Source organism: Xiphophorus hellerii, chromosome 23 (assembly GCF_003331165.1).
Source record: "Xiphophorus hellerii strain 12219 chromosome 23, Xiphophorus_hellerii-4.1, whole genome shotgun sequence".
Taxonomy (NCBI): domain Eukaryota; kingdom Metazoa; phylum Chordata; class Actinopteri; order Cyprinodontiformes; family Poeciliidae; genus Xiphophorus; species Xiphophorus hellerii.
Window position 1 is genome coordinate 26671605 of NC_045694.1, and position 18472 is coordinate 26690076.

Genomic DNA, 18472 nt, shown 5'->3' on the forward strand with positions numbered 1-18472 from the left:
ATGAAAATTTAGAGATGAATAGACATCGTGCCGTAGTGTGGCTTCTGTATCATCTGTGTGTGCGTGTGTGTGTGTGTGTGTGGACAGAAAAAAAACAGAGTGATGTAACAGCAAATGGATAAAAAGGGCCTACATGACTAAAATAAAGCAAACAGAAGCACTCTGCTCCTCCAACAACAGCTGAAGAATCACAGTGAGTATCTGCACTCACCATGTCGGTGTCTGAGACCGGCCCAAAGCTGGTGACGAAGATGTTGGTCTTCACCTCGGTTACCCTGTCTGGATCAGAGAAAAAAGCCCGGTGTCATCTCCTACAGCGTCTTTCCTGCCTCAGAGACCATTAACATACAAAACAGGAGATGGGTTTGTTCGTCGGACAGTCACTGAAGTGCCCATCTGGCCCCTTTCACCAGATAATCTCAGGCTGAGATACCCGGTAAATTATTATTTTCTAAAAGACTTTTGTGTGTGACTCCCACAATGTGGAAAAGTGAGGTGCAGAAATACACTTTTAGAAAGAGAAACTTGTTTATATGTGGAAAGTAGAAACTTTTAGTTGGTTTTCTCCAAATAGAAAAGAAAAAGCGAGGAATGTATAAAAGTAGATAATTTTTAATGACTTGGGTAGATTTGGAAGCACTGGGCTTCCCAAAAACAGTGAATGTTCCATGTTTCCACTTCTATGTAAATAGGGTTTTAACTCAAACTATATGTAAATGACTTATATTAAACTGTTGGTTCGGAAAGTGCAATTAGACACTCTAAATACAATGTAAAAATTAATAATAAAGCTCAGAGCACAAAGCATGGAATTAGAGTTGAGTATATCTGATGGATCTAGAATTTTTTTCAATAACTGAACCGATACAGATATTAATATCGGATCGGTGTTATTGGTGAGCATTGCGATCATTAACATTATCATCGTCACACTAAAATCCTACATGCAGCTCCAAGCTATAAGGGCAATCAATATTCATTCTTTACATCTTCTATTTCCAGACATCAATAAGTGAGAAAACTACTAAAATCAGAAGGATATCAAATAATAACTTTCCTCAAAAGCACGTTTACAAAATACAGTCTGAGCAGAGCTTTACGATGTGAACCTGCAGAGCTCAAACAGCCTCAGAGAGGTGAGGTCAGACTGACGGACTCCGTGTAGGGAATTGGAGACACGCAGCGAGTTAAAATCTTAACCTTGCAGGGCGGCCTGAGGCTGTGGTGAGCGCACCGCGAAGAATCAATAAAATGAGAAACTTGGAAAAACTACAAGGAGAGATTAGAAGAAGCATCTTGGTGTGTTTAACTCTTCTTTTGAAGACGGTGGAACCTGATGTGAATGGTTGACGCATGAAACCAGAGTGAGGCTTTATGTCTCATCCAACGGTAGGAAATTATAGGATTGGAGTGGAACCGGTCTGGACCTAAAGGAGGTGGAAACAATGCCCCATCAGTGTGCTGTAGGGACAGTCCTGCTGTGCAGTCTTTATTTCAAACTAATTAGCAAAACTCAGTAAAATTATTCCAGCAAAAACAGTCTGGTTTTGCCTCTTAACTATTTAAAATAAACAATTGCTGCTGCTCTAACCATCTGGTCTACTGGTCAATCTGAAGATTTACGTCTCAGAGGAAACAAACCATAAGATCAATTAGAATTACGTTACTTTACTTTTTTTGAAAAATTCCTTGAAATGACACTCATTGTGAATTAATACAGCAAAAAATAATCTGGTTTATTAAAAACCCATGTTTTGCCATTTTTATAACCGGTGTTATTTTGCCATCTTTTTTATACAGTAGTTCATTAAAGCTGCAGTGTTATTGTGGTCTGGGAGTTTCTTTTCTGAAGCGTTTTATAGCACTGTGAATGGTAACTGTGCAACATTGTGCAGAAAAAGAAACAACTACTAGGCTGGAGCCTCAATCTTTACAAGCAAAATAACAAAAACATTAAAAAAAGTCAACTCGGCATATCGCTCACGGCCAATCAGCTGCATAAGCAACAATTAAAAATAACAAAATTACTCATTAATGTAATTTTTGATTGAACGGTAGAGTTTGCTACATGTAGATAATTCACTCTCCCGACAGGAGTTTTAGTTATTAGTTAAAAAAAAAATGCAATTAGCAACAGCAATTAACAATAATTAAGCCTAAGGGTTCAGATTTTAGAGCAGAGGATTCTGGGTATGTTGTAACGTCGAGAAATCACAACCCTGAAATATAAGCAAAAGCCCAAAACAAAACAAACATATAATTATAATAAGTCATCAAAAACACAAATCCACCACCAAATGGCAGCTCAGGTGAAACCGCATTGCACAAGAGGAACATAACCGAAAACGAGCTTGTCTCCTGAGGGGAAGAACGTGTTTACTGTTTGAAAATATCAAGAGTGCATTTAATGCCTGAGGACTCCAGGATCTGTGGGGATAAGGACAATACCTAAAATTCATTTATTCAGCAACAAAAGTCCCAGACATGTGCTTTCCATGCAGTCTGAATCATTTGGTGCAGATGGGTCCACTGAGCCGCGTTTAATTGGTAAGACACAACCTGCATGTGTTAGGGACTGCGCATTCCTCTGTGCAACTATCCAAATGTCAGCTTCAACTCCTGCCAGTTTGGACACAGGGGAAGGAGACAAACCAAATGCTGGACTGAATTTCATCAGTTTGGAGAGACGAACTCTTTGGCCAAACAAACTGGGAACAAACAAACTGTGCCGGGCTTAATAATAATTAAATAATTAAAGCTTGTCAGGGAGAAATCTTTGATACATGATGAACATTAATGTAATGTATTCAGGTTGTACAATGCGGGGCTGACTTCTTCTTTTTTGTTTTTCAAGAATTAGCAATGAAAAATAAACCATTAAGAGAAAGACGTACTGCCATAATGTAAATGGCATTGGACGATCCAAAACAGTCACTAGCTGAATCTGAGTTTCCATTGCAAAACGTTTTCAATATTCCACTAATGTCGAAAAAACACAATTTGCGATGGAATAAGAAACACTTAAAATCACGCGAGAATCATCATCCTGCTACTACTTCCTGCCGCCTTCTTCATCTAGTAACATCCTGTTCTTCATCACGTGACTCGTGTGGGGTGAAAAAAAATGTTTGGAAAAACACATTAATTTCAATAAAATCAACAAAGAAACAAACAGGTGTGGAGCCCATCCAATCACGGCTCTGTATTTGTTGACTGTCCTGTGAAACAAAACTCCAAATTATTCACGGAGAATGTTGCTGTTCTCACATCTTTTTGTAGAGCTTATCTAAAATATACATTTTTTAAAAAGTGCAGCTTGTGTAAGCTAAAATACCTCACACATAAAGCTACCTGATACACGATTGGCTGCTGTTTGAACAGCAGCCAATCCAAGAATAAAGATGTTAGTTCCTGTGCTAGCGATAAGACCTTTTCTGCTGGGTGTACTTATCCATATTAAGGTTTATTTGGTGTTTGAAATACTAATACAGACAGATATAAGTGTTTTAGACGGATTTTCAAGTATTCGTTTCAGCTATGGAGCATACAGATTAACACAATACCACGAAGGAAAAACTTGTATCAGAAATGGAAACTGCAAAAAAACCCCCGCCATTTTGTGAATGATCAGATTTTCACTAAACAAGTCATTCTCCTCTTTCTACCCCCATCAGCTCCAGCTAAAAATAATTTTTCACTGAAGGAAATGGAAAACATTTTTTAACTGAACAACATTTAAAATCTCTCCAGGGGGAAGCTGCTGCCTTAAATAAATATCTGAAGGTTTCCTGATCTGCAATAAAACTAGGGGTTCGGTTTTTAAGTCTCCGTCTCTCTCTCTCACGTTACTTGAAATGTGAAAACCGTCTCCAAGCCCGTCTACCGAGTGAGCACGCGCAGGCAGCTGCGTTCGGCCTCTTTTCCAGGCGTTGCAAACCAAAGTTCGGTGGAGCGTTAACAACGTTTTCCCCACAGATGCCACAGACGGATCTAATGTGTTTACTGCGTGGAAAACTGCATCTGATGTCGTGTTGTGTTCCCTTCCTAAACTCGGTTTGTAAAAGCTGCTTCCCCGGTGTCGCGCCTTTGTACGTGGATGCGTGCAGTACAGCGGTACATGCCGAGTGTTGCAGGATTTGGTTTAATGAGGTAAGGGGTTAAAAGAAAAACATCTGATTTACGTTTTCATGCTTTTGAAAGACGTGTCGGATTCCAAATGATCGCTTCAACAGAGCTGCAGTTGCAACCAGATGTTTACATGTCCCGTGTAAAAAGACACAACCTTTTTCTCCTCGACTGTCTGAGATCAAACCAGGCTAAACTTCCTGCTTGCTAAATGCCAGGATAATTTTCTGATTTCTTATTTTTTCATTACTTTTTTCAGAATCTCAGGTTTGCTTATATTGCTGTGGGTTTATACAATGACGTCATCTCTTATTAGGCTTCTGATAAATTTACAACATTTCATCAAACACACTGCATACCTCATGTGGGTGGGAAAAATCAAAGGAAATCAATGAAGATATCATACAGAGAAACCAGATCCAGTTCATCCTCAGATACAATTTAAAGAGGCCTGAATCTCCCAGATTAATCGGTTAAAATACTTATATGAAAATATAAACACTGAGGATATCCGGCCATCATCCTGCTCTGACTCTGTCCTAGAGATGAGCATGTTTTTGGTAAGAAATCTGCAAATCCAGTCTGATTTGCAGATTTCTTTGCAGTTCTTTGCAGTTCAAAGAACTTTGGTTCTTTGAACCAAAGTTCAAAGTTTGTCCATTTGATGAGCAAAGAAGAAAACCTGAATGCTTAAAAACATTATTTTGTTTTCAAAAGGGACTGGTACACTTCAGAAAATAAATGGCATCATGAGGAAAGAAAACCTTTATGTAGAAAGACTGCAGTGAATGTTTTAGTAGCCATCAGGAAGTCCTGATTTCAAAAGTGTGTGAGCAAAGTGACCCTACAAACCTGATTTCTTTACCCTTTCTACCAGGAATGGGCAGAAATTCCAACAATTTACTGTGAGAAGCTTACAGAAGGATGCATTTGATCTAAAACTTAAGTCTAAAATTCAGTTTAATGCTAAGGAAATGTATACAAACTTCTGAAATCGACTAAATTTTTTTTACCAATTTTTTTCTCGTAATCTGGCTTTCAGCAATTAGGAATAATTTTAGTAATGCTAACTGACTCCAAACAGGAAAATGTCTGATTTAATGTCAAACTGTGAGAAAGATTGTTTATGTGTCTAAATATTCAGCTTATGAAAACACAGTTGAAACCAGACATTTACATGATCTGAATGATGAGACGTAGACAGTTTTTCTCACTGTCTAAAGTCGAATCAGACCGAACATTTCTCATTTTAGGTAAATTAGAAATAATCAAGTTATTTTAACATGCCAGAACACTTAGCCAGAACAAAGTTTCCGTTTGACCCGTATCATACGGATTAAAAGAGTTAGATATCCACGATAGTTACCAAATCGATGTCAGCTTTAAAAATTCAAAGAAAATTACAAAAGAAATACTCTAAAAACGTTTTCTGGCATTTAGCAAGTTAAAATAATTTGGGTAATTCCAACTGACCTAAAACAAGAAAAGTTTTTCTGACTGAACTTTAGACAGCGATTAAAGAAAAGTGTATATCTTTTTATTCAGGCTATGTAAACATCTGCATCTGTTGACTCCAAATCATGAATAAATTACGTTTTTGCAACATAGTCTTAGGCTGTCATTCATCCAATCCGATAAAATTAATAAATCAAAATGAATAAACAGTAGATTTATGGTATGAAATGCAAATCTCAATGAACTTACATCGATTAATAATGACACCTTCCTGCTGGCCGTTCAGTTAGTATTATTACTACTTGCTATTCTGTGCTGTAGATTTACACCATACAAATTCAACAGAAAAAAAACAATAAAAATTTAGGAATGTTGATTTTCAGATCCCTAGATTCTGCCAGTGTTGATTTGTGAGATTCCTCAAATGCTTGTTTTGTTTTTTTAAAGAAATTATTCATAATAAAAGCAAACAAAATGTACAATTAAGCAGAATATCACCACAGTGCTCCAAAACAAACATTTCAGCTTTTCCTGTTCAACAGCTAATGTGGCAGCAGCCAGCTGAACAGGCTGAGCTAAAGGAGGTCTCTCTCCCATATGGCAGCTCCTGGGATGGACTGATGGCCCCAGGAACTGGAAATTCAAAATGCACCAAATCCTGAGGGAGGAGCTCAGCTTTGGATGCCGAGCAAGCAGAACGTGGAAGTTCAAACTTCCAAGTGTACTGTGCTTTATAAATTACAATATAGCAAAAGTCTGAGGCTGCGATCACACTGCAGCCTGAAGTGACCCAGTTCCGTTTGTTTTGGTTTTTTTCACGTAATGCAACCCGTGTCCGATCTTTTCATGATAGTCTGAACAGCACAAGCCGGATTCTTTTCGAATGCGACCCGGGCCACTTCAGTATCCGATACGTATCCGATTCAAATCTGACCTAAAGTCCAGGTCGCGTTCATCTGACCTGAACGTCCCTGATACTCAACAAACGTCACTATTCTGCGTCCTGATACGCTCAAGCGGGAAGAAAAACAACAACAACAACAACGGACTATATGAGGATTAAGTTGTTAATATGCTGGCTCCGGTCAGACAAGAACTTCAAAATCGTAAGATATGCTTCACCGTTCGCATCAAAATTTCTGCATGTTTACTTCTGCAAACACTGAGCACTTCTTCTTTTTGTGGCGGTTGGTAAAACACTGAGAACGCTGACGCTATTCCGCCCTCTACTGCGCATGCAGGTTGCCCGTTCACACTGCAGAACACAAACAGATCGCTTTTGTTTAGAAGTGTGAACGGCCACGGCAAAAAAATCCGATTTGACAAAAAAAAAACAAAAAAAAACGGAATTGGGTCACTTCAGACTGCAAAGTGAACGCAGCCTTGGAAGTGGAGAAAATTAAAAATTAAAAGCGTTACCGTGGACAAGTCTGTTTGAACTTTTTCATAACCACAGATTTCAATAATTAAAGATAAATTGTTTATGTAAAAATCTGAAAAGGGGCGGCGTGCTATTGTATTCTGCTTGAGGGAGTAGTTTGTAGAGCCCAGTCATTTGGATTAGTTTGGATGTAGATTCTCAACTGGATCAGGATCTGTACTTTGACTGAGCCATAGAGCATAAATATACTTTGATATAAACTAGAGGTTTAGGATTAATGTCCTGCTATAAGGTGAACCTAAACCCAGTCTTAATATTGTTCATCATCAATTATAGTTTTATTAAATAACTTTTTTTGTTTTCAAATTAAACTAAATGAAATCCAAGTTAAAATTAATGTAGAATGACTGAAACTAAAATGTTTTCAACAACAAATGAAAACTAGACAGTTATTAGAGGAAGAGGAAATTCAATTTGATTCACTTTTGGGAAAAATAGATAGTGAGATTTATGGAGTTACTCCAAAGCACAGCTGTTTATGGTAAAATACTGTATAACTTTAACTCCATCCCACTGTGGAATAAATAGAAAGGATGTTTCCTAAAAAATGTAAGACTCAAAATTGATGCATTTCTTTATGATTTCACACGACAATTGAGGAATGCTTTTACCATGACGTTTCTCGACTAAACGTTGGCGAGATTTGGCTGCCTAAAACTATGACACTTTTGTAAAGAAATTTTGACTCTTACGTTAAAACATGCTGTTAAAATGACCGTCAGTTGCTCTGTCTCTGTTAGAGAAAAGCATCTCCACACCAGGATGCTGAGGTGGTAATGTTGGGTGTCCATGACATTTATATTTACATTTTGCATAAAATCCCAATAAAATAAAGTGAAATTTGTGCACGACAAAATGTGGAAAAGATCAAACCTGCTTAAAATAATCTTTGGAATATTATACTTTAGTATCAATATTGTTTTTTTAATGCATATAATACAAGAGTTTGTCTATTTCTAAACACATCATACATCATGACCCAAAAACAAACTGACTTGTGTAATAAAAACATTTATCTGGAAGAAACGTCAGAAAAACTGTGAAGCTGCTGAAACACCGAGTTATTTTAAATGAAAGCTGTTTAGATTTGCTCTTGAACCATAAGACATGAAACATTGACCAACATATTTCATGTGTGTAGATGATTTTGACTGTATGATGTTTTTATGACATTTTTAAAAAGCTTTTATTGTGTAAAGCACCTTGAAATGCCTTGTTGCTGAAATGTGCCATACAAATAAACTTGATTGTTTTATCATATATTTATCTGATTCTGTGAAATTTGTTTTTTTTTTTAAAAAAGCTATAAAGAAATGATTTATCCATTCGTGTGTTTTGATGCGTCCACTTTTCCAGGAAGTGGACTGGGTTGTTGTATAATCTGAGCGCTGCGGACGCAGAGTGTGTTTATCGGTGTATTCTTGAGGGGACTGCTGCTCAAGGTTATTGGTGCTACGAAGGCTGACGTTAAATGAAGTGTTCTCGCTGCGAGCGAGCTCTCAGCCGTGAAAAACGAGACGCGTGCGGTTGCGTAAGAACAATCGTAGGGCCCGCCCCGGCTCTGTCTGCGCACACACGCTGCGTTTCCTCACCTCCGAGACCCGGCCGGAGACGGTTGTCGTATCCATCCAGCAGTCTGTCCAGGATGAGCGTGAACAGGGTGATGTTCTCCGACACGGCGTTCACCGATCTAGGCAGCAGACACATAACAGGACCGTGAGACAACAACCATTTCGCAACTTTTTTAGACTCTAGTCTTTCCTGGGTTTTCTAGCTCCTTGCTGTCTGGTAGCGACTCCCCGCGCATGCCAACACAAGACGCACAAATAGACGTCGTTTCCCCATCGTGGCTGACCCAGTTCGAGGCGCAACCTTCAAGAGCCATGTGATCTCGGAGCCAGAAACACAGCCGGGTATGCAAATGCAATCAGGGCAGAGATTGGTGGTAAATGACTTCAGATTGGGTCCCACATTAAATCTTAGCTTAATCACCGGCACAGACAGCTCTGCTGGAGCAGCCTCGGGTTATTGGTTACTGTGAAAGTATGCAATATTAATAACTGTTTACATCTGGGCCTTCTATCTATACAACTTTAATAAACCGAGTTTAGTCTGAGCTGGAACTATTTCCTCCACTACGGCTTGGAAATGTTTATTTCTTTGTCTAAAAACTAAAGTTATGTTGTATTTTTCTCTTTTTTAATCTGTCTATGTTTCTATAGGCCTATTTTGAAATTACATTTAATAGCACAACAATGTAAATAAAAACAACAACAACCTATTCATGAAGTAAGAAACAATTTCTAGTTTGTTCTTTAACAGAGAGTCACATCACCATAGTCATTAAAAAATACAGCAGTGCTGTGTTCTGAATGCCGTATAACTTCATATTCTAAGTGTCGAAGCGTTTTTGTATACCTTCTATCGTTAGGATTTGAGTTGGGCAATAAAATAATGGCAATATACAGTATATCCGAAATAGGTTTTCCTCGATTGACATATGAGAAAGGGTCGATATAGACCTTCAGCATAGACACGTTGCAACGTGACGTCACATGCACAAAAACCGCCTGGTCGTTGGGTCAAAGGTCAGGTACAATATATTAAGGAGCACATCCTCAGAATAGCTTGCTGAATAATTCAGGAAGCTGTGACAACAAAATAAACCGTTAGTGGCTGCGATACTTATTGACAACAGATGGAAATATGGTTAAAGGAGGAGCAGCAACATATTGTCACCCTAGTTTTAGTTGGAGTGGTTCACACTGAGAAGTAGTTATTTAGTACAATATGAAACCTGCCACAATTAGTGCAACCGCTAGTAATTCACGTTAAATAAATGTAACTAGATCATGTCTAAGTTTATCGTTTCTCTTGAAAACAGGACAGTAGGACATGCAGTGGAAGAAAGGCTTATATGTGTTGATCTTCATAATCCATGAAACAAACATCGGCTGAAACACAGAGTCCCTTTAGATCAAGGCTACAATCCACCTGATTAGAGCTGCCTTTGATTCATAATAACTGGAACATATTCAAAGTTCATCTGCATGATGATTTTGAGGTGGCATTTGACAAAATCCCATGTTTATTGCTTGTTTCATAATCAGTGACTGTAAGATGTCACGAATTTGATCTGCCTTGCTGTTGAAATGTTGCTATGCAAATAAACTTGACTTTAAATACTCTGTATTTTGTTCAATCCTGTATTAGAAATATACTTTGATACATACATTGTTGAAAAAAAAAAGACACAGCTGTATGGACAGTGGGGGGTGGGGGAGGTCAGGGCAAGAGATATGTTACTATCCTTGGAAGAGATCATTTGGCTCAACCAATGGGTTCGACTGGATTTCTTTTTTTTTTTTTTTTTTTATGAAAAGACCCAATCGGGTTGAGCTGAGAACTGCTCATGCCAGCAATGTAGGAAAGCCCAGCTGCGTTTTATTTAATTTCCCACGTGCCCTTTAGTTTACAGTTTAAGGCCATGGCTGAAACTGCTCACAGGAGGGGAAGGGTGGGGGGTCCAATGATAACTAGAGTCCACCTGGACAGATAAACAAAGAGCTCCCCACATACAACATGTGTGTGCGCGTTTGTTTCTAATACCTTGTGGGGACCATTTTCCTGACACATACTAGGTTGTGGGGACCCACTGCTCTTTGTGGGGACCGAAGCCTGGTCCCCACAATGGGAAACGCTGTTTTTGGGTCAGGGGTCAGATTTAGGACTAAGGTGTGAATTGAGTTTTGGTTAGGGTTAGGTATGTAATGGTTAGGGTTAGGGTTAAGGTAAGGGTAAGGTTTAGGCTGTAGAAATGAATGGAAGTCAATGGAAAGTCCCCACAAAAATAGCCGCGCAAACATTCGTGTGTGTGTGTGTGTGTGCGTGGGTGGGTGTGTGTGTGTCGAGGCGTCTCCCGTTGCTAAAAACCACTCACCTGATTTCCCCGAGAGCCGTGAGCACCAGCAGGCAGAAGACTGGTGAAGACGTGCCCTCCTTGCTCCACATCGCTGCTTTTCGGCCGACAGCCGCTGGGAAGAGCGGGAGCTCCGGGTTAATGAGACCCACAACAATGTAAAGACGAAGCCCTAGTATTTGTGGGGGAATCCCTCTTCGGCGGGCATCACATAAATATATAAATAAATGAACAGAAACGGTGGGGGAGGGAAAAAAAAAGAGAGGCAAGAGACGGCATCTGACTGTAATTGGTATTCAGTGGCACGTCCCACGCGCTCACTCAGCCAGTTAGCATAAATCCAACATCACGTCGCGTCACTCATTACACCGCGTCCCTAATTAGGGCGACAAAAACCCATTACATACATACGGGAAGGAAACGAGACGTTTGGAGCGTCTCTCCCACGCTCCTTTGCGTTTCCATCGGTGAAAAATGTAAAGAATTCAATTTAACGCGTCTAAATGGGGGAAAAAATGATTAGAGAGGAAGGGAAGGTGGTGGTGGTGGTCGGGGGGAGCGCAGCCTCACCTCAAGTGGAAGAAGTACCTGCTGCCGCTGGAAACGTCAAATGATGCGCAGAAAAGTTAACAGGAATTCACCGCTGTTGTCCTCGGTTCGTGTCACAGGAACGCAGCTGGCAGCATTGATAATTCATGGTCCAAGGCAACAAGAGGAATGCTCCTCGGATGATGCTCTGCGTCTCATACTCTACCGAAATTAACCGGGAAAATATACGCCTTCGATTAATAATTAATATTACATAAAGTAATTAAAAAACAAACAAACAGCCTTTTAATGGAGAGCAATTAAGAGGGAAAAAAGGGGAGGACGAGCAGGTGCTGGAGCCTTTAAGCTGCCCCGTTCAGCTCGGTTCGGTTCGGCTCGGCTCGCTCAGCCGCGATGTGAATCGTGATAGGAGAAGAAGCGCATCTCGGTCTCCCCTCATCGCCTCCGAACAACTACAAAGGAGACAACCCGGGTCCTAAAGGCAGTCCGATGAGGCCAATACAGAGGAATGTTGCGTGTCTGAACGCACGCACATGTGATGCACAACACGGAGGCATGATGGCTGAGCGCTCTAGGAGAACTGCACGCGATTAGACTGTCTTCAGTGTGTTGTGTTGCGTGGGTTTTCAATGGAAACAAAAATCTAAAAAGTGTGGCCTGCACGTGTAACTAGCCCACGGTGGCACCCCCAGAAAATTTCATAGGGGTGTAAAAATGTTATGGAGGCACAGCTAAAACATGAATGTATAAGTTATTATAATTTTATCATACTATCCCCACATGGTGGTCAAAACAACACAATTTCACAAATTGCAGTGTTTCCATTAAATAAGAAATGAAAATGAAAATCCCGCGTGAATAAGCTTGTTCGTGCAGTAAGTTATTAAAAAATTATGACAGTGATGGATGTAAACAGTTACGTCACATATACCTATAATTCAGTCATGGTGCCAGCGCTCATCATCATCTATCAGCCAATCAGGAGAGACATCGGCATCATATTCAGACGTTAGAACGACAAGCCCCGCCTACTTGGGAGCGGCTACGTATGCGACATTTTAGGGAAAATGTAGTCGGCCATTTTACAGAAAAAATATGGATTCAACACGAATGACATGCAACCTTTGATGAACTCTGCTGGAGCCAACTGCACATTGTCCAAAAAACAAAGACAAACCATCATCCTCCTACTACTTCCTGTTGTCTTCTCCGTTGTTTCCGCCAGTAGTAACATCAAGCTTTTGATCACAAGTCTTGTGTTATGTGTGATGAAAAAAGTGCTTTGATATGGCTGAAATATTTTTGTTTGTTTGTTTGTTTTTTCAAAATTGCCATGTTTCCATTAAGCAAACTTATTTTCCTAATTCCAATTTGCGCAATTATATGGTCACTGGAGATGGAGCTACTGATAAAGCTGCAAATATATATTTCAAATTAAACCATGTCAGATTATACCAGCTGTTTCTTTGAAATACTGATCAATTTGACATAAAATATTGCAACTTGTCATTTTGGAACTGAGAACTTCAAATTTTTAATTTGGATTTTATGGAATAGATCAACCAAAAAGTAGAACACAGGTATGAAGAGGAAGGAAATGGGTGTAATTTCCAGCATTTTACGCAAAGACAAATCCTAAAAGTGGCGTGCATCATTGTCCTCCTACCAGTTCCTGTTGTCTTCTTTGTCGTTTTCCCTAGCAGTACCTGGCTGTTGATCACATGACTCGTGCGATGTGAAAGATGTGTTTCGATGTGTCAGAAAAAGCCGGCCGTATCGAATCGAAACAGCCGAGTGACGATGCTGCCATTTATCAGTATCGAAACATCTGTATCGATGCGTATCGCCATTGTGATACGTTTTGAAACGGTGCATAATCTTTTCATCAAAAAAAAAAACCATGCATTTATTTTGCCAAATTTGCCGTTGTCTACATTTATGCTCTTATTACCGCCTTACTTTTGTATCAGGCAATTACTGCCAACCCGGTAAGGAAAACTCATAACCTCCAATGAACCTATCATGCATGTTTTTTGGACTCTTGGAGGAAGCCAGAGTGCCGCGGGCCGAACACGCAACCTCCAAAACAGATTGAAAGACTCCAGCCGAGATTTGTAATCATCTGAAGCATCAGATGAGTACAGACCGCCACTCAAGAGTTACTGCCTCCCTTTTGCCATCCGTCAACTAGAAGGTTGCTCCCTTAATCTCCCCAGCATAAATCCATACCTGTGCGTCAGGCGGTGAGTGATGCAGGTCATCCCAGTAACAGAGGCACTTAGGCAGTTTGTCAAAAGCAAAGCAGGATTCTTATTAAACTGCATCTGCAAGCGCATTTCCTTTTCCTTTAAACTGCAGCCCCTTCGCCCTTTGGGTTACAGCGGCGCTGATCGTAGTGAGACGTTGCGTCATGCTCAACGCATCGACCTCCGTGAGCGCATTTCTTTAACTGGCAATGTTTGCTGATCGGATCAGTGGAGAGCAACAGGCAAATAAACTGCATATCTAAATTTGTGATTTTTTTTTGTACCTTGGATTTAGTTGCGGACTTTATATGAGTAAGAGTATGATATGTAAATCATTTATTCTCGTTTTGATACATGAAAGAATGAGTGAGAGCCACCAATCAGTTTGATTGCTGACATTGACGAAGTTCATTACGTCTCCCTTCCCCCTTAACCCCCCGGCTCTGATTTAATGGACTGGGAACCAGTAAACAGGAAGGATTCCTGGCAGAGAGCTATAAAATTTAGGCTGATCCAGGGAAAAAGTTGACTGCTGAGCTGTGGAGTCGGGGAAAAGAGCAGCTCAATAGTTTCGTCGTCATCAAAAACAGCAACATACACAGAGCCGATAGAGACGAAGGTGCGCTGCCTCTATCGGCTGGATTACAGATTAAACCGGTTTTGTCGTGATGTAAAAAAAATAAATAAAATTTACCCGAAGGACCTGGTTTACAATTAGCTGAGCTGTAAAGGAGCAGTATTATGTAAAATAAACTTTTTGATCTTTACATCATGTTTTAATGTTATTCCCTCATCGAAAACATACCTGGAGTGTTGCTTTGATTACTTAATTCATGGAGAAATCGTTTAATCTCCATGGCAACCATTCAGCTGTTCAAAACGCCTCCTTGGAGCTGCAGCTTCCAAAATTCACAGAGCAGCCCTCCTCTGCTCCTTCAGACTAGCCAGCAGCAATTAGCAAATATCTGGTGGAACTGAGCATCCGCTGAACTCATAATAAGAATTACTTCTCAGTAAAACGCTGGTAAAAACTTTCTTAAAGGGTTATTAGAGGAGCCATGTTGTGATGACTTCCTGAAGGCGAAGATTCAGAAAGACCAGGAGCTTCTTAAAGAGACAGAGGCCCAATTTCAAGGAGTTAAATTAAAAAGTCAAACGTCTTTTTAATCATATTTCATATATGTAGCGTTTTTATAACAACATCAGGCAACATAGTGATATAATTGCGCTACACAGTGTCACTATGTGGATAATACTGCCCCTTTAAAGAAGAGGTTAGCATGCTAAAAGCCCATGAGGTGAGACACGACTCACTGTACATACTGGCACACAGCGTCCTCTGTTGGACAAACATGGCAGCGCATCATGCAGACTTGGAGAGAGATGAGATGAAACAAGTGGTTGATGCAGCTCAAAAGGAAATCTCTGCAGCCGACCCCAGCTTTCTGATCCCTGACTCACAGCAGCTTGATTGTTCCTGCAAAGCAGTGACATCCAGGGCGTCACCGTTCAAGTGGTTCAGATCAAGCAGCATTTCATAGCACCAGGTGGTTGATCTGTCATGGAGACATTTCAGGAAGAACCCGTTTCCCTCTCCTGTCTGTCATGCACCATGTCAAAGAAGGGGGTGTCAGCCTGCATGTCAGCATGGCTTGATTCTCTAGACGGTGTTGAAAAAGACTGAGCCCGTTGCCTCGGCAACAAACCATGCCCCGACAGAAGAAAGATGTTGCGAGAGAGGAAATATGAGGAGCCCACCGAGGGGCTCTGACACTCTTAAAGCGATAGGTCACCCGCTAAAGCCCATGCACAGAGATTTGCACAAAGTCCAGCGCTTGAATCGATTTGATCTCCTGTGACAGATCCACACAGGGTTAGGTGGAATTTAAAAGAAACACCTTTTAAATTCTGAGAATAAATGGAGAAAAAAAGGAACGTGCTCTTTGGCAGAGCACTGTGTCTTTGCGAGACTTGTCACATTGGAGTTTTTATATGGCAGCTCAACACAAAGTAGTCATTTATTCTGAGGTAAGAGGAGAGGACTCGGTAGTTTTAAAAAAAAATTTACAAATGAAAATCTGAAAAGTGTGGCTTTCATTTACATTCAGCTTCTACGGAAGAGGATTAGGGCCACTGGAAACTCAGAAGACCAAAGTCAGAATTCTGAGATTGAAATTTGAGTTTTGACACTGAAATCAGGATTCAGAGAATAACGTCAGAATCCTGAGGGGGAAAAAAGAAGAAGAAAAAAGAATTCTGAGAAAAAAAAGCCATAATTTTGAGATTAAAATTTGAATTCTGGGAAAAAAACCTGAATTCTGACAAAAAAAAAGTCATAATTTTGAGATTAAAATCCAAATTCTGGGGAAAAAAGTCTGAATTTTAAAAAGAAATCCGAAGTCTGAGAAAAAAAATCCAAATTCTGAAGAAAAAGTTAAAATTCTTAGAAAAAAATTCTGAATTCTGAGGGAAAAAACAAAATTCTGAGAAAAGTCAGAATTCTGAGAAAAAAGTCAGTTGCAACATTTCCCAGCTTTCAACACAGTCCTGTAGTTTTGACAGACAGACCCCTCCTTTCTTCATAACTAGGTTTCCTCTGGTGAGCCTAAATGCTGAGGGCTCTACTACTGAATCTTTGCAGTTGACTCTATTGTATTTATGGTAAATTTCATGTATATTTCTTGTCATGTCTCTCTTCCTACAAAAAAATAAAATCATCTGGGGTATAAACCACAACATTGACCAGCTCAGTCAGGCCCAAAATGTCAACACAAGAATCAGAGTCAGCAGAATGTGTAGAAATGAAAAGCCGTCTGTAAGCTTGTGATCAGACAGGATCAGTCAGGCTGAGTCGGCAGCAGCAGTGCAAACAGAGACAAGTGAAAGTCAATGTAGAGTTTGTGTTGCTGGACGCCAGATGACCTCACCTATACAAAACATCCCAAAAGCACACCGTCCTTTTTCGCTTTTAGTGATCTTCATTTAACGTCACTGTCTGTAGCGCACGCCGCGTTGTTCACGCAGCAGCTTCCACTGCTTCCTCGGTTTGCCATGGAAACTAAGCCCAGAGCGAATCCCCCGTCCTCCGTGTGTTCTGCCAATCCGTCTGCATCTGCCATCTTCAGCTCCAGAGTTCCCACAATAACTTTCCTTTTATCCGCAGCTAAATTTAACCGCCGCGCTCGTGTACAAACAGCAGAGAGCTAACGCGTGGGCCCTCGCACCTGGTCTCAGCTGTCACATGAAAACATCTCACATTGTTACAAAGGAGGCAACCGGCGACAGATTTTGTTTGACTCTGTGAGCTTTCTTTGTATTTCGTGACTGAAATTGTACGGAAACATCACATTCCATTGGCAATAATCAAACTGGGAAAGTTGCGTAACCCTGGTGGGTGAAATGCTTGTGTTACAGACTTTGGGAATTTCTCAGCTAATTGTTCTTCTGGTGCAGATAACCAGACATCGTCGCTATCAGATATATTGGTACTACTGTGTTGGCGAGATACTGTTGCAATAAACGTACGCGAGTGTTTTGTATTTGGGAATCAGAAAGTGAACTTGTTGCAAGTTTGTGCCAAATTTACACCAATCGGGTGTTAATTTTGACAATACTGACCTCTTCTGATCGGCTTGCAACATCTGAAATGGGGTCCGGGTTGTGGGACTTTGGTGTCCAGACATAAAAAATGACTTGAACCCAATCAGATTTCATGTGTTTTCCTTCACAGAGCTGCTTTGAGTCATTCGACAGGCTTTAGCCCTTTGAAACAAACTGAACTTACCATCCTGTCGGTCTGAACCGGGGAGGTCCGGAGGACGCCGCCCGATCACAGTCCAACACTGGGACGAATCTGGCTGAGAAAGACGGACAGGGTGAAATTCTTGCTGACCAACTGAAATCTCATCAAAGTGGAATATGTTCAAAGCAACCCATAGAGATGCTTTTGGCTGTAAAACAATGTCCAAACATTAAACGATTCAAATTTCTGTATGAGGAAATGGTTTGCACTAAATATGAGACACTGTCTTGATGTATTATGTTGTTGTTGTTGTTACACAGCAGTGTTAGCGTCAACATTACTATGTTTACTTTGTTGTTAATATTGTTAGTATATTATAGAATGCAAGGTATTCTGATGCAGTACTGACAAACAGGATGAGATCATCTTGTGACGTTGCTGGAGGAGGGATGGGTTTTAATAAGTTTACACTTCTACCCACTCCTTTGAACGTTCATTGTTTGCATTGCTGTCGTTTTAATTGTAACTTGACGCGTTCAATAAAATACAATGTGACTTAGACACTACGGGTTGTGGTCATTTAAAAGCAAACAGCCACTTTATTTGCTTTTATTTTAAGACTTGTTGTAAAAGACTTGGACCTAGAACTGAACTGAAAGGTGATTTCGCCACAATTTTTTATTTATTTTTTTGTTAAAAAGAAAGTAAAGCGTCATTTTCCTTTCAGTTTTGTAAATAATTTCACAAGGTTAGCTAGTTATGTATGATACATAAATAGCTAAAGAAAAACAGGATGCCGTCGCCTTAGATTCAGCAGATAAAATGGTCATTTTTTGTTGCGTTCTTCTCCCACCCCCCTTTTTTTAACCTTAAAACTCTTTCAATACAGCTTTGTTACATTCCTGTCTGAGCCTGAATCAAAAAGCCATATTCAAGCACAGAAAATAATAGAACATTAGTGTCGTGACCACAGGTTGCTCTTTTAATTTTGAGTG

The 18472-nt window shown here is 40.1% G+C and overlaps 1 protein-coding gene across 5 annotated transcripts in view; it reads right to left on the reverse strand.

The window, feature by feature from the left end:
* gabra2b (gamma-aminobutyric acid type A receptor subunit alpha2b) overlaps positions 1-12067 on the reverse strand; it is a 33975-nt gene extending 21908 nt beyond the window's left edge. For 2 of the 5 annotated variants that reach the window (XR_004338037.1, XM_032554799.1), the window contains exons 1-4: positions 11511-12065; positions 10962-11055; positions 8614-8711; positions 212-279 (exon numbers count right to left, since the gene is read on the reverse strand). Coding sequence is in view for 4 of the 5 variants with exons in the window: in XM_032554799.1 (XP_032410690.1) it covers positions 212-279; positions 8614-8711; positions 10962-11032 (237 nt within the window). In the remaining variant the exon portion in view is untranslated. Of the gene's footprint in view, positions 1-211; positions 280-8613; positions 8712-10961; positions 11056-11510 lie in introns of all 5 variants that reach the window. The other 3 variants (XM_032554800.1, XM_032554801.1, XM_032554802.1) reach the window with 3 other exon arrangements.
* Positions 12068-18472: the final 6405 nt, after the last annotated feature.